Consider the following 22,913-nt stretch of genomic DNA (forward strand, 5'->3'; position numbering starts at 1 on the left):
AAAACTGCTTTTATCTGCCCTTTAGGATTTTTCCAATTCGAGAGGATGCCACAAGGGGTCACTGGAGCGCCTGCGACGTTTCAGAGACTGATGGAGAGAGTCGTCGGAGACATGAACCTACTCCAATCTTGGTGTATCTAGACGATTTAATCGTCTTTGTAAGGACTCTGGAGGAGCATGAGGAGAGGCTCATGAAAGTACTGAATCGTCTGGAGGAAGCTGGATTAAAGGTGTCCATTGACAAATGTCATTTTTGCCAGAACCGAGTGAAGTACGTTGGACACATAGTATCCAAGGATGGAATAGCAACAGATCCTGACAAAATTGAGGCTGTGATCAGTTGGCCCCAACCATCGGACCTGAAATCCCTGCGATCCTTTTTAGGATTCTGTGGCTACTATCGGCGGTTCATTGCCAATTACTCTTCCATTGTTAGGCCGTTGACTGAGCTTACTAAGGGCTATGCGCCGACACAACAAGGAAAGAAGGCAGGCAAAGAAAAGAGCATGACCTACTTCAAGGAATCAGAGCCCTTTGGAGATCGATGGGATGAATCCTGCACGTCCACTTTTAAACAGATAATTAATTGCTTAACACATGCTCCTGTTTTAGCCTTTGCCGATCCCAGTAAGCCGTATATCCTTCATATCCTTCAAGCTTGAAGGGCCTTGGGGCTGTGTTATATCAAGAACACCCTGAAGGATTGCAGCCAGTGGCTTTCGCAAGCAGAAAATTGAGACCAGCAGAACTAAGGTACCCCATTCATCAGCTGGAATTTCTTTCATTGAAATGGGCAATTGTGGACAAATTCCATGATTACTTGTATGGTGCCAAGTTTCATGTCAGAACCGATAACAACCCACTCACATATGTGTTGACATCTGCTAAGCTGAATGCAACAGGCCACAGGTGGCTAGCAGCTCTTGCTACGTATGATTTTAGCATTCAGTATAGACCCGGAAAGAACAACACAGATGCTGATTTGTTGTCCAGACGATTCGTGGATTAGGATGAGGCTAATAAGTGGAGGGACATACCTGTGTCTGGTGTGAAGTCCATATGTCAGCGGGTGAGTTCTCAGGTGTCCTTGGAAGACAATCCCAGATATGTGGAACAGCTAGGAGCCCCTCCAGAGTCCATACCAGAAGCTTATGCCTATCCCACCAGGTTGGAGCTTAATTCTTTACAGTTGCTGTCTCAACCAGAGTTGATTAAAGCTCAGAACGAAGATCCGACTGTGAGACAGGCGATAAGTGCACTGAAGGAACGAAAGTGGTCAAGCAAAATAACAGATCCCGAAGTGGTGGCATTGAGGCATGAAGCTGGAAAACTAATAATGAAAGATGGATTGCTTCAGCGAGTAACCAAAAAGTCTGATCGAGAATTCTTTCAATTGGTTTTGCCCACCAAGTTCCGAGAAGTAGTTCTTAAAGCCATGCATGAGGATCTAGGTCATCTGGGGGTAGAAAGGATTACAGAACTTTTGAGAAATCGATTTTATTGGCCCAAGATGTCTCTTGATGTGCAAGAATATGTCAAGAACTGTGGAGCTTGCATTACTCGTAAGAGTCCATGTCAAAGAGCTGCCCCATTGCATCAGATAACGAGTAGTGGGCCGATGGACTTAGTGTATTGATTTTCTTTCTGTGGAGCCAGACTCAAAAGGTTTGGGCAACGTGTTAGTAATTACCGATCACTTCACACGTTATGCACAAGCGTTTCCCAGTAAGAATCAAAAAGCTCTTACTGTTGCTAAAATACTGGTAGAGAAGTACTTCATTCATTACGGCCTACCAGCACGCATTCACTCAGATCAGGGTCGTGACTTTGAGAGTCGGCTGATAAAGGAGTTGTTGAACCTGCTTAGTAGCCTATAAGAAAATCAAGGACAACGCCGTATCATCCTCAGGGTGACCCGCAGCCTGAGCGGTTCAATCGTACCCTCTTAGCTATGCTTGGGACCCTGAATGCTGAGAAAAAACGAAATTGGAGCCAACAGATACCTTACTTGGTGCATGCTTATAATAGTACCAAGAATGATGCTACCGGGTACTCGCCCTATTTCCTGATGTTCGGGAGAGAAGCCCGGCTACCTGTAGACATCTGTTTTTGGAACTTCACCAGATGGGATGGATGATATGTCACACTCAAAGTACATCAGCAATATGAAAAAAGATCTAAAACGGGCATACCAGTTAGCAACGGAAGAGGCTGACAAAGTCCATCAAAGGAATAAAAGATCATATGACAAACGAGTGTCATTTCAATCCTTGAATTCTGGGGATCGTGTGTTGATCAAGAACTTAGGGTTGAAAGGTAAACACAAGCTTCAAACCAGATGGAGTCCAGTACCCTATGTAGTCTGTGAGAAACTCCCAAATATACCAGTATATCGGGTAAAACCTGAAACAGGAAGCGGAAAGGTCAGAACACTTCACAGAGACCAACTGTTACCCATAGGGCAACTTGTGAGGTGGCCACAGAGCAAAGTGGACGTTTTGTCCAAAGTAGGGGTGGGCGGTACACCGGTGTCAAAGTCATCACCGGTGTGACATTGCGCCACGACATGGATTTTCTAATACCGTCAATACCGTAATAAATCAATTATGTTCCTTGAACGGCTGCATTTACATCAATAATATCTAATTCTAAATAATAAGGCATTAAATTTTCTTCAAACGTTCAGTTGTGGTCTGAATACCTGTCCTTATACTATATATCTTGTTGTAAATAAAAAAGTAAAACACATTCGTATCAGCCTTGCACGTGGTAGGTAAAAGCGGAGTGGCCATTAAACGACTGGTGAAACATCGTGAAGAAAGGTCGGGCCTGTAGCCTATATACTATTTGAAAAGAGATGAGTGAAGTGTCAGAACCAGACGGAGAGACCGAGGCCACTGTAGAGGTAACTCTCGTTCCAAAAAGAGGAGGAACCTCCGTTATTTGGAACTGGTTCGGTTTTAAATCATCCGACACGGAGCAAACTTCAGTAATATGCAAGGTTTGCCGCCGTGTTGTGACAGCAAGAGGTGGAAACACAAGCAACCTGTTTCATCATTTAAAAAACACGCACGCCCGTGAATATGAAGAGGCAACCCGGGCCAAAACGAGCGCAAGTGGGACCAGCAGCACCAGCGGAGCGCGTCCCAAGACTACACAGCTTTCACTGAAGGCATCGTTTACTGCTGCTACACCTTACGACAAGAGTAGTAAGAAATGGAAAGATATTACCAGGGCAATTGCGCTATATATCGCAAAGGACATGGTGCCCATTCAAACCATAGAGAGAGATGGCTTCAGACATGTGGTTCACACTCTGGACTCAAGATACGAGCTGCCTGGTCGGAAATTTTTTAGCCAGAAGTGTCTGCCAGAGCTGTACATGGAGGTACGGGACAGAGTCATGAACGAAATTCGCCACCTTGAAGCCTACTCGGCCACTACTGATTTATGGTCCAGCCGAACTACTGAGCCATACATTAGCCTCACCATCCACTTCATTGACGATGACTGGAAGTTGCGCAGCAGATGCCTACAGACCGCCTTCTTCCCCGAAGACCACACCGGAGCAATAATTGCGTTAGGACTGAAGGATGCACTTTCCGCCTGGGGCTTGGATGAAGCGCGTTTGGTGTGCATGACGACTGACAGCGGTGCAAACATGGTGCGCGCTCTGGAAATCAATAAATGGACGAGACTCGCATGTTTTGGACACAGACTGCACAACGCTATTGGTAAGTTACACTTTCTAAACCTAACATTTTATATTCAGAAAATTTGTCAAGTCCTTTTCTGTTTGTATTAAAAAAAGAAAACAAAAACAAATTTAAGGCCACCACATTAGTATTGTATTTTTCATTGTTAGTATTGTTTAGCCGTGATTCCTCTGGGGACCGGATCAGAAAGTAAAAAAAAAACATAAATATAAAATTCAATTATCATCAGATTATATGAAAAATATTATTAAAAATATGTACAATATAAATGTATTTAAAATGAAAAAGCTGTACTATTTGTGCAGGAATGTGCAAAATATTGACCAACATACATACAACATGGCCTATTAGATTTGTAATAGCCTAATGTTCAGTGTGTCCATACAATAAATACTTATGCTGCTCTACAGTTAATGGTTTATTACGTTTTTCAACTATGATAACCTACTTTTCCCACTTATGCTAATATTTTTATCCGTTCTTTTTACTTCCCAGAGAGGAGTGTCCAACATGATGCTCGAGTTGCACGGGCCACAGGTATGTGCAAAAAAGTGGTCAGCACATTCTCCTACAGCTGGAAAAAGAAGAATGCCCTGACCAGTGCACAGAGAGAGCTGAACCTGCCCCCCCACAAGCTGATCACAGAATCCCCAACAAGGTGGGGGTCCCGTGTCAAAATGATGGAAAGGGTGTTGGAGCAGGAGAAGGCCATCACTCAAGTCCTGGCGGCAGACCAAAAGTCACGCCACCTTCTACCCACCTGGCAAGACATTGATGTGTTGGAGGCCATAACCAAAGCACTGAAGCCTCTGCAAGATTTTACAGATGCCCTGTCAGGAGAGGAGTATGTTAGTGTCTCCTATGTTAAGCCAGTCCTCCATCTACTCAATACAAACATTTTGAAGCCAGAAGAAGACAAAGCAGGACTGTGCGAGGACATCAAGAAGAGGGTCTTGGATTATTTGAATGAAAAATACAAAGATCCTGCCACTGATGAGCTGCTCAACATGGCAACATTCCTGGACCCACGGTTCAAGACCACCTACATGTCACCTGAAAAGTTGGAGGAAGTGAGGAGCAGAGTAGCTACAGAAACCAAAGCACTGGAGGAGAAGACAGCCACAGATGCCTCTTCCACAGAGGACCAAAGCGAGAGGGAAACTAGCACTGTACAACTGAAAAAGCCCAAACACAGCCTGGGCAGTTTCTTCAAAAAGTGTAGCAGTGCACCACCAAAGCAGCAGGGCATTGACATGGAGCTAGATGGCTACCTGCTGATGGTGACGGCTGACAGTGACTCTGATCCACTGGAGTGGTGGCGTCTCCAATGTTCCCACTTCCCGCGCATTAGCCGTCTGGCAAAAAAATACTTATGCATCCCAGCCACAAGCTCACCCTCCGAGCGTGCATTCAGCACAGGGGGCAATATTGTAACAAGCTCCAGGGCATCACTGAAGCCAGAAAATGTTGACAGGTTGGTGTTCCTGGCAAAGAACTTGAATGTCTAGTTTCATCAGAGTTCAGATGAAGAGAGAGTTAGTTTTTGAGAAAAGTACACATTATTACACTGTTCTTGTGTTATTACACTGCTAATTTTTGTTTTGTTGTACACTGTTAAGTAAGATCTTTAGGTTTTTTGCAAAATAAATGTTGAGAATGCATAATACTCTCCCATGTCTCTTTTTGATAAGGATACCTACCATTTACTTATTATATTATAAAAATATTAACTTTATTCACATACTAAAGAGAGACAGGACAGGCTACTCCTCCCAAAATGTACCAAAAAAAAGTTATACCGTGATATTATACCGTCACCGTTCAAAAGATGAAAAATACCGTGATATTAATTTTAGGTCATATCGCCCACCCCTAGTCCAAAGCGACTTACAGTTTAGGACTAAATTAAGCGAGTTACCGTGAAGAGGCAAAAACAACGCAAGAAATGCTCAAAAATGCTTTTTTTTTTTTTGAGGTTAAGTGCTCACGGAAGAGATGAGTTTTCAGCTGCCAACAATTGGTCACTCGTGCCAATGCCAACAGTTGGTTTCATTGGTGCCAACAGTGCAAATCTTGGGCTGTGGACAACGTGAAACATGTATTGCTCTCTGATGAGTCCACCTTCACTGTCTTTCCCACATCCATGGGAGTTACAGTATGGGGAAACACCAAAGAAACTGAACACTCAGACTGTTGCGTGCCCAGAATGAAGAACGGGGCTGGATCAGTGATGGTTTGAGCTGCATTCATGGCATTCCCTACTGTACTTGATGGGCACTGCCAAGGACTACCAAACCATTCTGGAGGACCATGTGCACCTTATGGTTCAAACATTGAACACCCTGAAGCTGGAGCCGTGTATTAGTATGATAAATGCACCAATACACACAGCAAGACTTGTGACAATGGTTTGATGAACATGAAAGTGAAGTTGCACATCTCCCATGGCCTTCACAGTCACCAGATCTGAATATTATCAAAACACTTTGGGGAATTTTGGAGGGGTATTTTGGAGGAGTGAGTCAGGAAGTGTTTTCCTCCACCAGCATCATATAGTACCACTATTCTGGAAGAGGAATGGCTCAAAATCCTTCTAGCCTCTGTGAAGGACTTCTGTCATTCCCAAGACTAATTGATTCGGTATTCAGCTGTAATAAACATGGCAGTTGGTAGATACATTTACTCAATCAAAAAAAAACAACCTTATCTCTCCTACAAACAGAATAAACAAGTTTCCTTCCTCTCACACATGTAGTTCTTGTTCATGTTTTTGCTTAAGACTAATAATAGCAATTCTAATAGTGATATATGAAATAAAGCAAAATTGTTTTTCTTTATCAAAATGTATTTTCAAGATTGTTTTTAAATGTGTAATTTTTCCACCGCTAATATATTTCATATAGACTCTAAAGGCTAATCCTTTTCCTGTAGACTTGTTATGGCTGTAAAATGGTGTGGATGTCTTGTTTTGTAATTTCTTAAGCAAGTTTGTCTAAACGCCTTTCATACATGAAATCATTATTCTAATTAAAATATTAAGTCATATGCATGACATTTGGTTCAAAAGGGCATTTCACTCTTGTGATTCACGTTCATGAACATACTTCCTCATTTAGCCACCTGATGTCACCAAGTTCCACTTTATTTGACGTATAACAATAGAATACAAAGAGAGATAACATTCACATTATAATTTCATACTGTCAATAGGAAATATTTTGCATAGGCAACTACATGTTTTGTCTGCTGAAACAGCACCAGTATATTCATAATGCTCAAGTAAGACAATTACTGCATATTATAACATCTTTAAAGTAGAAAATATACACAATCTCATATTTTAATGACCTTAGTCCATCTAAATCCAATCTTCAGGACAGAACGACATATCAAAGCATCCATTCTAAAATTTAGGGATTTGACTTAATGGAAAGTGCATCTCTTTGAGAACAATATCATTTCTAAAAGTAAAAAATATATCTAGAGAGAGACATTTGTAAGGACTTCAAAACAACGGTTTAAAAGTCATCTGGACTTTTTCTGCACTTTGGCACGTTCAGGAATGAATCTTTTCATTTCTCGCAACAGAATTAGAGATATGCATATCAATATTTCATCAAGACTAATGACTGCTATGAACTATCAGCTGACATTGAAATCAACTACGACAAGCTGGCAAACATGAGGTAGCAAATCATAATCCGGTAGAGAAGTCTTGTGCTATTTCTGTAGAAATGTCTTCAGTACACCTCTAAAAACTGTTTTTATCAAATAACTATTACTTCAACATCAGAAACATGATATCATAATCAGCTTTGCGGGTACGTTCGCATTAGGATGTCCATAACATGCTCGATCTCCTGGATTTCCCATGTGGCCTGACCATGAGAGTCTAAAGATGAGGAAGAGGATGCTGATGGAGATTTGGACAGGGATGGTAGATACTTCACTAGATCGTCGGCCGTGACGGAGAAACCTTGCAGAAGATTCACCTCCGGTTCAAACACAGACGCGTCGATGTCCAGGAGAAGTCTATCTAAAGCTACATCCTGAGGACAACCTAGACACGCCGCCTCTGATTTGATGGACGGCACCATGTTGGACGTTCTTTCAGTCCTCGAACTCGACTGTGTGAGCCTGGCATCTCCTGTTAGATTCTCTACAGAGCCGAGCGGAGCCCGAGGAGGCGCACAAGGCCCTTGACCGGCATCTATGACTGTATCTAGATCTTTGAGAATAACCGAGATGGCTGAAGATAAAGAGAAATCCTCCTCTGAAGTCCAGGCCATGACATCCTCCTCCATATTTTCATCATTCAGCGAGAACAGAGGAGCATTATGCTCTGTCGAAGGGGACCCGCTGGGAAAATCGGAGTGAGTTTGTGATTTAGTGGGAATTTTTACAGCGGACAGAGATTCTACCTGCGCCCGGACCTCGGACTGAACCTGCCGCAGCGTGTTGTTGATCAGAACCGAGCGTAATAAGCTGGGCTCCACGAGGGCCTGGTCACGGTGGAACTTCTCCATGGAGATGTCCAGCACAGACTGCAGCTGACTCTCCCACGCTCCTCCTCTTCCCTCGACCTCCCGCTGGAGGAGCTTACGCTTCTGTCCTTTGGCCACCATTTCACACTCTGCAAAACAACAGCGAGTGTGAGTTTATAGTGCAAATATAAGACCGCTCTTATGAGGAAATGTTTTGGTGAACTGCTCCTACATCAATACAAAATAGACACTTCGTACCGTGGCGTAAAATGCCCTGCTTAAGAACAACGTGCATTTACTTTTAAACTGTAACATGTTTAGATACAGGTTTAGCATGATACATCAGCTAATGTGTTATAAAGGGAAATAAATAAAAACTTTTTTCTATTTTAGCAGGGTTATTATAACTAAAACTTCAAAAATGAAATAAATTTTAACTGAAAACAAAATATACAAAAGTTAAACTCATTTTATTTCAGCAAGTTGCCAAAGCAACACTTCTCTTTAATTAAGTTTAACTTTCATTTAGTTTAACTAGATGTAGGCCTACTACAATAACTAAAACTGAAATAGAACTAATAAAAAAACTATTAAAAAAAGACAAAAACACATGATTAAAACATTCAAGTTAAAACGAAAAATAAAATCAAAAAATGAAAAACTATAATAGTATCTAAATTATATTAAAAATAACACTGGGGAGAAGCTGAAGGCCACTTATTCATGACTTTTGATATCATTGACATAAAATATTCAGTATTTTAAACTATTCTGTGTTTTGGCAATTTAATTGACAGAGTAAAAAAGATTAATATAAAAGGGTTTTTATTTAATTGCCCATATTTAAATTAATAAAATAATATATAATGAATTGTGAATTCTAATTGAATGATTTCACTTGAAATTTCACTTATGGTTTTAATGAACAGCAATTATGTATGAAATGGAACTCATGGGAATTTTCAATAACAACCCCATGAATTACAATAAGTAATACATTAAAAAATAATAACATAACAGTATTAACAATGCCACTTGGGGTATTCTGTGCCAGTTATCTTTGCAATCAAAAAAATAAAAATCAATTCACAAATCTAAAAAAATCAATGTGACTACAAATCCTTCATTAACAAATTCACACACACAAAAACTTTGATGTTCAACATAATGTCACGGATCACCATTTTCCACAGGCATAAAATTAGTTAACCTCAAAACTGTTTTGACTAAATCACACGAATGTTGCAAATTCAGATACAATTAACGTACAATAATAAAGAGTTGAGATGAGATTTTGTGCCAAGAGAAAAATATATGGGTGGAGGGGTCATTTTGACCTATAATATTTAATACAATTACAGAATGCATAATGTTTAAAAAAGAAAAGAATGTAACGTATCATGTTTAACTTCATTAGACTTCTTTCGAACTGTATTTCGAAGACGACATTGGCTTGTATATTTTTCGATAACCCAAGAATCGTTTTTAATCCTGAATTGAATATAAACAGTAACTTAATTCGTTAGAAAAAATAAACTAGGCATAATCACTAACGTTACATCTGCCCGTTTCCAGAAGTTTGTGTGAGCAGAAATCAGTGCGCTAGCTTAGCATGGTGACTATCCACTATAACTGTCTGTATCACATGTTTTACTCACCTGTAAAGTATGTAAACCAACTCCAAACTCGATGTAACTATTGTAAGTTTATACAGTAATTTGACCCCTATAAATTGTATAACGCTGCCGAAGAGTCGGACTCGTTTGCTCTGCTGGAATTTTTTTGTCCCGCCAGTGATTCAATCAGTTCTGACGTCACGCCGGAGTCAGGAATGCTGGGTATTGTAGTTGTGTAAGTACTTACTAATTCTTAAAGGTACAAACACCTAAAAAAAAGTATTTTTTCGCTACATAATAATACACATAAATAACAAGAAAAACAAGCACGAAAATCTTTATTTTAAAAACAGAAAATAAAATAAAAATCTACATTATTAGGCACATTACATAACCTGGATTTTAATTCAATGTTTTATAAGGCAAAACAAAAACAGAGAGGAATTTTTCCATCCAACCATCTGTTTTTCAGTAAGTACAAAATACATTTCTAAACGATGATTAACTAAAAGTACAATTATTGCTTTGCAGCATAAGTGTTCATGAAAAAAAAAAAAAAATCAGAATCAAAAAACTTTCTCAGTTAACAGATGTTGCTCACTACAGAGCCAAATGATGTCCAGCTCCCCCTCTCTGGACATAATGGGTGGAGCTTGACTTAGTTCTGTTCTTAGCTCCACCCATTACATTCAGAGAGAACAGCCTCTCAAAAATAAAGTCATTTTGGACAGTGGAAAATACACTAGAATTACTGAGTACACTTAAACAAAGCCCTGAGTAGATTAACTATATTCTCCACTAACTCCGACTGTCTTTCCATCCCATTCAGAAGTGGAAAGGCACTTGACAAAGAAATGGCCCAGGTCATATTTGGAGATGACTCTTCCTTTTAACATGTTCTCAGTCACGGTGTATTTTTCTGTCAGAGGCTTGTCATCTGGAAAGACAACAAATATTACTCAAAGTATTTCTTGATCAACTGTTAGTGTTGAAGGTCCTGGCAGCAAAATATAACTAACCAAAACAGCAATTCTAAACACAATTCAATCATGACAGGACTGACTTACAACAAACAATGAACCAGACTATTTAAATGTTGAGAAAACAATCTCATTGGCTGCAGGATCAGCAGAAGCCAATCAGCTTGTGCCTTGTGGCAATACTGTGATTGCTTGCAAAAATTCATGTAAGGACCTATCAGCCTGCGCCATCTAGAGTTTCATGACTTAACTGAAATTCATATTTTAGGGATGTAGGTCACTTAATGCTAATTACCAGCAATATGTGGAGGCATGACTGCTATATAGTCCAGTCCTGACTGCTTCAGGACAGTGTACATTCTGTCATGATCTTCAGTGACCGGCACCAGACGAGGAGGAACTCTGGCACGATCCCACAGGAGGAACGCTGTGAAAAGACAAAGAGAGAGCGATGACAAATTCTTCATTTGCAAGTATGCACTTACAACACTAATGAAGGAGAAATATGGATCGAAACACCTCAGACATTGATACCTGACATGCATGCAACAACTTTGCGGATTCCACGAGCTTTCATGACCTCCAGAATGTTCCGTGTTCCCTCGGACATCATCGTTGTGGGACCAGCAAACAAAATTTCATAGAACAAGTTAATAATGTGCAATTAGTTCACCGGTAAACACAATCAATTCCTAATGGATAAAATCAAGTCCCGTCCTACTTTTTTACTCTAAAGGGTTTGTTCACACTTGGCATGTTTTAATTCGATTAAAACGAACCCTGCTGTGATTGCTTTGTTAGTGCGTTTCATTTGAACATGTGTGAGCGCTGCCATCTGAACCCTGGAGCGCACCAAACAAGCGGACTGAGACTCCTGAAAAGATGGGTCTCAGTCCACTTCCAAACAAACTCTGGTGCGGTTTGAATGGTATACAGTATGAACGCAACACAGGACATGATGTCACAAGATGCGCCCCTAAAATGGACAGAATGCTCAAGCACACCTGTTTTTTCTCATCATAGTCACGATGATGTTGCCCATTACGGTTCAGTACAGGCATCAGAACCACGTCTCCCAGCAGCAGATCTTCGTTTGTGTGTGACGGAAGGATTCCTGCCGCTATTTTGACTCCTTTACACATTTTATAAGCTCTTCACGAGTTCTCAGCTGGTCAAAATACCATCATATGTAGCTATGCACATACAACGAGCGCATTTAGCCCAGCACACAGCATTCACTCAAAAAAATAAGCTGTTGAACGAACTTGATTAAATTAAGGACAACTTTTCCACGAAAATGAATTACATTTTTCCAACAAAATCTAATTTGTTTGAAATGATCTGTTGTAATCTTGTTGTATGAACTTAAATTCATTTAGTCATTCCTGCTAGATAAAGTTTTGTCAGGTTGACTACATTTAATTTTTGCCCTGCCTAAAATCGCCAACATTATAATTTTAGCTAGTTTGACTCTACAGTTTTTTCCGATGATAGAAGCTACTAGTGTTCAATGTAATTAAAACCACCTTTCACAGAGTAATATTGAATATTATTTATGCAGGTCTGCATAAGAGGTTTAATGCATGTATAGTGTATACACTGAGTGCATCCCACAGCCCTAAACTAAACACAATCGCCACTCTTCTGCATAATGGTAACCACAAAATTCAAAAACATTACAGAAAGTCCTCTAAGTTTCTTACATAACTGAATATTAAACACTAACATTAACTAACAACATCTTTCCATTTACAGAAAAATACATTAAAAAATAACACTTTAATCCCTAAATTTACCCTCCTAATGCAGTCCCTTGCAAAGCATGCTGGGAACTACAGATCCACTGCCCAGTGAGTTGTCAACAAAAATGATTAATGTAGTTTTCACACAAAATAAGCAAGTAAACTTCAGTTTTAAATATATTAGGTTGATTGAACACAATTAAATTAAGTTGTGACAAAATATTAAACAATAGTGATACTTTTGCTTATTTTAATTAATTAAATTTAACAAGAGGCAAAAATTAATTTTTTGAGTGTTGTTTTGGATGTTCGGTAAGGTCTGTTGCAAAATATACAGTACGTAATAAAAATCGACCAATCAGGTTGTGAACATAACCCGATGCCTTTAGGTTCGGTGTTAAAATGCCAATGTGAATGCTAAGCAGACCAGGACTAATTTTTTGGTCCGGACCAAACGAACCAAGCGAACCGCACTACAAGTGTGAACACACCCTAAATTAAATCGAGTTACGTAAATAAAATAGGGTTTTCATGCTGACGTTACTTAAAATTTTGAGTAAAATTCATTCATGTCTTGTAATGGTGTGTATATAAGGACAAAAATAGCTACATTACTAAGTGAATTTGTTTTTAGGTTAAGTAAACTCACTGAGATCATTTCTTGTCCCCAGAATGATGATGACTGCATCCTGACCCTCCAGGGTCTTCTTCACATCTTCTTTGTTCAGAACATCTCCCACTACCACTCTGGAGGCCTTGTGGTCTGAAGGAAGCCTTGCAGCGTCTCTCACCAGCACAGTCACACTGTAACCTGGAACCGCAAATAAGCGAAGACGTGGGAAGAATCGGCAAAATAGATCATGCAAGATGTCTGTTTGGTCAGGATGATTATGCCAAAATATTAAATCCTGATTAAAACATTTTAGTTGAATGAACTATAAAATTAGTTGAGCAAACATACTTTTTTAATTTGGAGTCAAGTTTGGGCTAACTAAAACATTTTAGTTGAATGAACTATAAAACTAGTTGACACAAATGAAGACATTTGAAGATATTTTTGATGAAATCTGAGAACTTTCTGTCAACTGACACTTTGATGCTTCAAAAAGTTCATCAAGAGATTGATAAACTAATGCATATGAATTTTAATTCAGAAACAAAAAGCAAACATACTTTTTTAATTTGGAGTCAAGTTTGGGCCAACTAAAACATTTTAGTTGAATGAACTATAAAACTAGTTGAGAAAACATACGTTTTTAATTTGGAGTCAAGTTTGGGCCAACTAAAAAATAACAATTGAAGCAACACTTTGAAGAGAGAAATTGAGTGAATGTAAAAATTCTGTGGAACTAGTTACTAAATAATAATTAGTTGAGACAACTTTAAAAAATTTACAGTGCATAAGATTTCCCAACTATCAATCAAATTTTGTGAATCAAGCTAAGTAATTTTAAAATCCGCTCTTATGAAATTGAGATTATCATATTTTCACTGAATGTTCATTTAAAATTTATTTAAAAAGAAACACAAATTGACCATTATTTTGGCACCAATTTGTATCATATTCATGAAAACAAAAACAAAAAAATATATTCATCTATAGTAATTTACTCCAAACAAAAATGACAATAATCCAGCTAAAGTGGAGGCAAACGGATTCAGACCTCTGCAATGTCACGATAACAACAGACAAGAAGGTGTAACTTATGCTTATCTTAAAAATGCATACTCTTGTGACTCAGCAGATTAGTTATTAAGCATGACTAAGAGGTTTCGCAAAAGTCTCGTGATCTCAATGCAATGCATAAAGTGGGAGCAAAACAACTCAAACAAATATTTTAACAACGAAATGCCAATCCACAGAAAATGCAAGTTCAACACTTGTTAATATACAACTCATAAAGACAATGTTAATCCTGTTTTCATTCATATTTTCATTTCATTTTCATCCTGTTTTCATTATTAAATTCAACTTTCGACAAGGTCTTTGCTAGGTCAAAGACAGCTGCTGCACTGAAATATTGTGAAGCACAGACAGGAGAAGTTTAAACTATCAGCTCTGTCCCAGATGTCATCGTGTGAGAGTTTACCTGCGGTCACTGCGATAGGTAAGGTCGCTAACCCCGTCATCCCCGTGCAGCCGAATATTGCCACATTTTTTATAGCATCAGACATATCGGCGAGTAGAAAGGCTCTTGGTCGAATGCACTTGGAAGCAGAGATTTTGCTGTACAACACCACGCTCAGGCACTAGCAGTATGTCTAGCTGAAATCCTGATCTTGAATGTTATGTCACTGCTGTCATGTAGGCTACGTAACTCCTCTGTCAGAAGAACTAAAGGGGCGTTTTTTTGTCCCCACTAGAATTCTGATAAGCCACGCCCTTGATTTGATCTCTGTTTGCTGTTGTTTCTACGGCTACATAAATGACTTCTGATCTGTCCAATCGTTGAATGCTCGTAACTAGCGCTAACCAATCATAGCAAAGAATGACCAGGTTAAGGGCGGGACTTGTCGGTGGGTGGGTGAATGAATGTAACCAAACCATCTCTGATGTAACACACGCCTATAACTGAATCGAGCTCCTCTTAAAACGTTTTTAAAGGTGAAATGACTTCTAAATAGCTCACTAAAATATGACTTCGTATTTTGACTACCTTTCAGAATATAATGGGTTATTTATAATCAGTCATTAAATGTAGTGGTTTTTGGACTTTTCACACTTCTAGTTCATTTTAATACCATAATTTATAACTAGCTATAGATTAGCATAATTTTATGTTGTCTTGTTCCTACTGTTCATACTGTCTAATCAAGGATGTGTTTGTAAATTACAACAGGGTAGCCTACTAGAGGGCTAAGGCGCACCTTAAAGAGTGTTCACCCAAAAGTGAATATTCTATCATTAATTACTCTCCCTCATGTTGTTCAAAACCTGTAAGACTTTCGTTCATCTTCAGAACACAAATGAAGATATTTTTTATGAAATCTGAGAACTTTCTGTCAACAACTGACAATTTGAAGAGATTGATAAACTAATCCATATGAATTGAGCGGTTTAGTCAAAAATTTCTGAAGAGACACAATCACTTTATATGATGAACAGATTTAATTTAGGCTTTTATTGACATTTTAACATTGATCAGCGAACATCAACAGAAGCTCAACTGAACCTGCCTGACGAGAATGAACCTCATTGGTTCTTGTGGAAGCTCAAACATGATGCGTAACACGAGAATGAACCTCATTGGTTCTCGCACGTCAAGAGAACATGCTTGAACTTTCGTTTACCACAACTGATGTGTGCATTGATGAATGTTTATTTGTGAATAAAAGTCTAAATTCAATCTGTTCATAATATACCAGTAAAGGGATCGTGTCTCTTCAGAAAATTTGGACTAAACCGCTCAAATGGATTCGCTTTACAATCTCTTTATGAACTTTAAAAAAATAATAATTTACGGGTTTGGAATGAAATGAGGGTGAGTAATTAATGACAGAATTTTCATTTTTTGTTACTAACCTTTTAACAAAAGGTGAATGTTTGTGCCATCTAGTGGTTTAAGGAGAGTAAAGTCAGTTGCTCCTTTGTACCATCCACATAGTAGAGAGGATGGCTTTACAAATCAGGGTTAAAAATCATGTTTTGGTTCTTCTATATACAGTTCATAGTCATATAGGCTATTTGATTAATATGTTGATATGATATATTAATATAGCCTACCGAACTACTAGAATCTGCTTCATACCTTAAATATAGTAGCCTACTATTTACCCCATAATAAAGTATGATAAAACAGAGGACCACATGTCAAGATGACTGATCCTTGTAATAAAAAAAAAGTGTGCTTAATTGTATCAAATTTTGAAAGTAGCCTACCCTATGTTTAAAAACCTGTTCTTTCAAATATTATAATTTTAATGGCATAAAAGGTGTACTTAATAAAATTAGACTTTCATGATTATGTTTCTAAATATACCAGATAGCTACAAATATAATTTGATAGCAAATGTATTTAAATACATAGAATTTACATTAAAGTATATTTTAGTTCACCATAAATGCTAGATCAGTGCATCCAACACTAAGCTTTAACCATGTTTCAAAGACATAGCGGAAATTATGAAATTGCATACCAAAGTCCATGGGCTAATTTTAGAGGGATTTTGGGCACTTTTTTTTATCTAGCCAGTCTGTGAAACCAGTATAACCCAGCAAACCACATTAGGCTTCATATAATTGTAGACCGATATTTTCAGAAGAGTGGTAGTCTATAATAGTAATAAGCGTAATTTAATTACAAAAGAAGGCTATGGGAAGTCCTCACAAAGATAAGTGACTCTCAATGTGTGTGTGTGCGTGTGCGTGTATGCGCGCGCGCACGCGTGGCTTCCCCATCACTGCTGTATCCTCCGCGTTATTGAGAGCGCAGAGAGAGAGAGAGAGAGAGAGAGAGAGAGAGAGAGAGAGCGCGTGTATCCGGTGCACGGGATATCCGAGCACACCGGCGATCTGACCGAGCAAGCAGATCTGGCCTCAGACACATTTTGAATGTGATGCGCGTGACATCACCCTTGAAGAAGCCGCGTACTGACCGGTGTCATCGAATGTACCGAGTGTCGTTTTGCGCCACGCATCCCCTTCTCATCGCATCCGCGCGCCGAGTACCTGACTGAAGTATGCCAGAGAAAAGACACAGCGCTGAAGCCATCCGGGATTATTCATACACCGCATGAGAAGCATCTTACTGCATTGATCTGTGGAATAATCATTCATCCTTAGGAGTGGGTGTGCAGGTAAGGACGCAGTGAATCGCATATGTCTGTACTGGAGAACAGTGATTCACACATACATTGTTGTAACGTCCGTTGATTCCTGTGTGGTGAATGCAGCGACCGGCCTGTGCTGGACACACACTGCAGTCATTTCTGGGCCGTGTCTTGAGCCGATATTTCACTGTCGAGTGTGTGTCAGTGGTGGAGTGCTTATTTTAAATGTCAGCTGCGTTTGTTTTGTGTTTAAGAAAGGCCTGGTATTTATATTTGCACGGTGCTGCATTTTCCAACACACTGCACATTGGACCACACTGAGGAAAGTTGCTTGTAAGCTCAAATAAAGTGTCAGGCCTGAATGGAAGAAAATGTTAAATAGACGGAATGAACATTAGATATGTAAGGTGATGCGAATAAACAGCGCTGGGTGTTAACGGTGATGGGAATATTGGTCAACAATGCGGTAAAGGCATTAAAGAAATACATCATCCATGTTAAAGCTGCACCTACAGCTCCTATCATAGTATGTGTCCGGAATTAGCAGCAGTGTACTATCAGTGTAAAACATGAAACACTTGCTGTCATGCATGACCTGTTCTGCAGCATACAAGGAAGAGTCTGAGGTGATTTACAGTGGTATTAGTTACTATCTGAGGGGCAGGACATTTGAGTCATATTAAGGTTAAATGCAAACAGTAGGTTATGTTGGTGCCTGCATTGAGCATGCATTGCTCCTGGTTGTATTGTCTTTGAAATTGATGTACTGTATATTTAGACTGCAAAGGAGGCACAGAAGCTGCACCCAAAGCAGCACATGCCACGAAAAGGTCAATTCATACAGATTGTGAAAGTCCCCATGAAATCAAAATTGGGCTTTTAGTATGACTATGTAGCCTGCTTTTATCTATAAGCTAGTATGCTCCAAAACAATGACAAAATTCACATTTAGGAGATATAAGCTTTCAAAACTTACAGTCTCTCACTTCTGCCAATATGGATAAATGATTTTGATGACATCACTCTGCACTTTAGCTTTTCATCAGATTTTCTGTCCAATCAAATGCTCTCTAGAATCTGAAGCTCCGCCCCCTACATTTAAAAAAAGACGCTAAAGCTGCAGCCAAAATCGGTCACTCTTCACACATTTACTATTTTCTACATGGTGAATGGCACATAGTGCACTATAGGGAACGATTCAGACAGTGTAAATATGCTTTACATTGGGGTGAATGAAGTCCGGTTTCACGTTAGTGTCGCGCGAACTGCCACAGTGCACAGAGTCTGCTGTGGAGAGTCTGGCGAGCTGTGATATAAACTAAACGCTATTGGCTATTTAAAAAAAGGAGTTCTGTTCGATATGCCCCGCCCTGTCCTCCTGTTTCAGTGGCAATAGCTGCGTCCAAAATCGCATATTTCTCTTGAGTAGGTACTTATTTTGAATAATTAATTACTCCACGACCACTAAAAAAGTATGTTCTAGAATGTAGAACAGAATGTAATTTGAATGTACTACATTCACCTTGTTGCCCTTATCACATGACCTACCAGGGTCAGTTGAGTCACTTCAGTGCCATTCATAAATAGCCTCATGGGATAGTAAAGTGTCCATATGCACACTTCAGAATCTCACCGGAAGAAGTAGTCTTGTTCATCCTGGTACTTTTGACCTACTGTTTTATGAGTACTGTGAATTCGGACATACTTTTTTTGTCACATACTCTTTTCTTGCCTACTATATAGTAAGGAAGTATGCGATTTCGGATGCAGCCTGTGAGTTTCGAGGCACTTCAGCAGGCCTTTAAAGCAGGGCTCAGTAATTTCGGGATTTCTTCGCTGTATTCTCGCTTTTTGCTCGCAGGTTTCTTTCTAGAGCTCCCCCTACAGCTTCGGAATAGATATTTGACAACACTGTTGTAAAAACTCGTTAGCGATTCTCAGACACCAGAGGCTAGTAGATCAACGACATCAAAGCAGATGGGACATTCTTTAAAACGTCTTCTTCATTCGGGTTCGAACAGCGTGAGGGAGCGCAATAATGACAGCATTTTAGCAGATTTCTTTTGGCCGTAAAGCAATTCGTTACATCGCGAGACCTGATATCACGCGATACTTCCTGACGCGGCGGCCGGTGGCCCGCCGGCTCAAAGTTGCAAGTGCGGATTTTCCGCTCACGGGCACCAGGGGGGTGCGAAACGACCACCATTCAACCCGAAATAAGTAATATAACCATTCCAGTGACTCCGAAGCTGTTCAGTTAAGGTAAAAAAGTTACTTAGTTCACCTTTAAATGCTGCACATACAGTAGGTGAAATAAATGGAATTATAATAGCAATAATAATGTTTTATGATTATTGTAAAATGGTTAATGAAAATATAAAATAATGCAAAAAATTATGACAATAAAAATGGATATACTAAATTAATAATCAATAGTTTTATACAATTTTGAAATTATTATTTGTACTTTTTAAAATATTTTGGACTGTCTAAAGGCACAATATCTCAGTTATATGAAACCAAGTGTCAGGAAATATATACATATATGTTTGTTTTGTCTGTGAATTTCAAATAGTTATTTAATATAAATTAGTTGATGCACAACTTTGTTTAGACAGAGCTATAAAATTGTTCTATGCAACAAACACTTGTTTTTATACTTATAAATCCAGTTGGTTTGATGCAAATGCATTTTTTTTTTTTAATAAGAGGTGTAGGTTTCACTTTCACAGTGACAAGATTGAAGGCTAACTTTATTAGCAATGGATGTTGTAACAACAAATGTTTTATTTTGTGAGTACATAGTGTGATGTCATTGCGCTCTCTATAGTGCTTATGTTTACTGTTGTACATACAAATTTTTGTCTTTTAAAATCAATCAAATCATATTGGATTTCTGAAATTCTAGTCAAAGAGATTTGTGTATATGTGAATATGTCCGGTGTGGTCCAGGTCTACTGATGTCATTGATCCCCAAGCTGATTTTTCAGTTGAGTAAATTCATCAAGATGTCTATATTTACTTAATGTAATCAAGAAATGAAAGAAGGTGGCAGCAATCATAGAGAGAGAGAGAAGTCTTCTGCCCAGGGAGTGACGGCCTTCATGTTAATGCAGCATGGCATGATCTCCCTCAGGTCCTTCTCGTCTCTTCGAGGACTGGATCACTTTTTTATTCCGCTGAAAGCAACCTTACAGTCTGGGAAGAAGCACCAGCTCCTGATCTATATCTGACCTATTTGAGTTTAAATGTAGAATGTCCTTTTTAAAGGGCAATTGCCGTTCTTGTTGAGGCAGATTCTTCTGTCAGATTATCCTCGTCCAGCCCGTCTGTCCCTCTGCCTCACATTGTCTTGAAGATGGAAAGTGATTTAGGAACATCATGTCATGATTAGGCTATATCAATGCAGATTTATCCTGTTATGCTGATATATTGACAGTGAGGAGACAGGGTGGATGATACCTGCTGCTTTGATAAATTAAAAAGATCTAATTAATTATAAGCACGCCCAGACAGAATCTGCAGCGCTTGTCGTCAGCGCCGTATGCACTGAAAACATTATACTTTGTTTGGACCAACTTAGAATATATCTAGAATATATCAAAGTATATCTCATTTTCAACCCTCATTCTGACCCTGTGACTGAAATGATCTGTTTTTAAGGGGCTAACGTCATTGCATAGGAAATTGTATCAACAGCCACTCGTTGTAAGTGAGTGTTTTGAAAACATTATCCATATAACCGTCATTTACAGACAAAGCATTGTGATTTCATTCCTGATGCTGATCAAATTCCTGATGCTGGGATCCTTCTGAAGAGTACAGACAGAGCTGTTTAAACTGGACGGGTCAAAGGGCAGTAAACGTTCCTTTTCCTTTCCATTTACTCTTTCATTTGTTCTCTTGTCGGCAGACTCAGGTGCGGGCATCTGTACTGTATCCAGTGTAGACAGCGTCAGTGATTATAATGGATTCTATTGGCTTTAGATGCATACATCATCACACCATAGGCCCCGCCCACTGGCATTCAGTCGCTTAACGGCTGACATATGTCTACACTGGATGCACTCCAGTGTAGACATATGTCAGCCGTTAAGCAACTGAATGCCAGTGGGCGGGGCCTATGGTGTGATGATGTATAACTATTCGTCGATGTCTTGCTCTGGAGGCAGTCTTATGCAAATAGAAATACATTTGCATGTCTGCCTGTGTGACATCACAAATCCCTCAATATCAAAACTAGCTTTGATTATTAATGAGGAGGTTTGAAGCTATGAAACTTGCATAAAGTTTTAATGGTACAAAGACCTGTTATATGTCAAAAGATGAAGGCAAATTTGATTTCTCATGTCATGACCCCTTTAATATTAATCAAAAATATTTATTTTCCCTAAGACAAATACATGAATGAAAAGTAAGATTATTTATTATAAGCCAAAATATTATTTAATGTAGACCAATATAATATATATTATATATAATATATATATAATATATAATATATATTTTTGCCTTAATTTCACCATATACAAAATCTAAATTAGCTATAATTTGAAGGAAAAAAAATTGCTAAAGATAAAACTACACTATAATTTTTATTTTTTATTTTAGTAAACTAAACTTGTTTATCCAACTGATTTGGTAAAAGGTATTTCAACCTTGGGGATGGAAGTTAAACTCAAAAAAGCCCATGTGAAAATGAGTTGAGATTAGGGTTTGCTTAATATACTTAATATAAATAAAGACTACTTCGAAAGACCTTAATGGTTATTGTGATGTCTCTTTAAAATATGCATCATATTTTCTCTTATGTACTAAAAAAACACACCAGAAAAACTGTCTACTACACCGAGGAAGGTCCAGAGCACAGCCAAAGCTGTATAATGATGAGCAATGCTCTGCAAGCGACAGCAGTTGAAGAAAGGCTTCAGCTCCTTGATTTACCCAACTCCAAAGTACTCCAATGACACATCTGCAGTCCATCAACCAGAACTACTGATTTTGCCTTAAACCTCAGAAGATAAGTGACCTAAATCAAATGTACTCGCTGTGTGTGTGTGTGTGTGTGTGGTGCGGTTGTGTCTGATTCTTCTCTGATTCTGATGCTTGCGAGGAGTGGAGTTATTTGTGAATGTGAGAACGCCTGAAGTCTCGTGTTTCTCTCACAGATGTGTTTGTTTGTCAGAGAGAAACACATGCCAGTTAGATCCTGCGGTCTGTCATGTCGGTGGGCACCAGGTGCTGGGGAGGAAGAAAGCCCCGATTTGCCCAGTAAGGACAAGAGAGCCTGACACGAGGTCAAACCGTTACTACTGGTATCAGAGAAGTGGGAAAGGAAACCCTGGGTACATTATACTGACTCAGAATGTTATCTGATACAGAGGTTGTGTAAAAGATACATTGCAAATTTGTTTCATACACTCTCAGAAAAAAAGATACAAAAGCTGTCACTTGGGTGGTACTCTTTCAAAAGGTACACCTTTGTACCTTATTTACCCCCTAAGGGTGCATATTTAGTACATATTTGGGTAACACTTTATTTTGATGGTCCCTTTTGAACATTCTGTTGACTAAAAGTAACTTTGCAACTACATGTCAACTAACT

General features: G+C 38.9%; 4 protein-coding genes across 7 annotated transcripts in view; 2 read left to right on the top strand and 2 right to left on the bottom strand.

The window, feature by feature from the left end:
* Positions 1-2,857: 2,857 nt before the first annotated feature.
* On the top strand, positions 2,858-5,224 carry LOC311090056 (E3 SUMO-protein ligase ZBED1-like; the record flags this gene model as incomplete). The annotated part of the gene is made up of 2 exons (XM_084125154.1): positions 2,858-3,734; positions 4,212-5,224. 2 exons carry the CDS (start codon positions 2,858-2,860, stop codon positions 5,222-5,224), a joined length of 1,890 nt encoding a protein of 629 aa, XP_083981280.1.
* A 1,613-nt stretch (positions 5,225-6,837) lies between these two features.
* On the bottom strand, positions 6,838-10,019 carry sertad3 (SERTA domain containing 3). Its single transcript, XM_084124319.1, has 2 exons — positions 9,859-10,019; positions 6,838-8,349 (listed from the first exon to the last, which is right to left on the bottom strand). The coding sequence occupies exon 2, from the start codon at positions 8,339-8,341 to the stop codon at positions 7,526-7,528; it is 816 nt and encodes a 271-aa protein (XP_083980445.1). The 5' UTR covers positions 8,342-8,349; positions 9,859-10,019; the 3' UTR covers positions 6,838-7,525.
* Positions 10,020-10,137: 118 nt separating this feature from the next.
* blvrb (biliverdin reductase B) lies at positions 10,138-14,870 on the bottom strand. Its single transcript, XM_084124320.1, has 5 exons — positions 14,629-14,870; positions 13,186-13,349; positions 11,331-11,418; positions 11,092-11,223; positions 10,138-10,753 (listed from the first exon to the last, which is right to left on the bottom strand). Exons 1-5 carry the CDS (start codon positions 14,711-14,713, stop codon positions 10,599-10,601), a joined length of 624 nt encoding a protein of 207 aa, XP_083980446.1. The 5' UTR covers positions 14,714-14,870; the 3' UTR covers positions 10,138-10,598.
* A 2,139-nt stretch (positions 14,871-17,009) lies between these two features.
* The window catches only part of sptbn4b (spectrin, beta, non-erythrocytic 4b), an 83,949-nt gene continuing 78,045 nt past the window's right edge, over positions 17,010-22,913 (top strand). For all 4 annotated transcript variants that reach the window (XM_084124702.1, XM_084124703.1, XM_084124704.1 and 1 more), the window contains exon 1: positions 17,010-17,335. The gene's annotated coding sequence lies outside the window, so the exon portion shown is untranslated. The remainder of the gene's footprint in view (positions 17,336-22,913) is intronic.

The sequence above is a fragment of the Abramis brama genome (genome assembly GCF_963993115.1).
Source record: "Abramis brama genome assembly, chromosome: 9".
Taxonomy (NCBI): Eukaryota; Metazoa; Chordata; class Actinopteri; order Cypriniformes; family Leuciscidae; genus Abramis; species Abramis brama.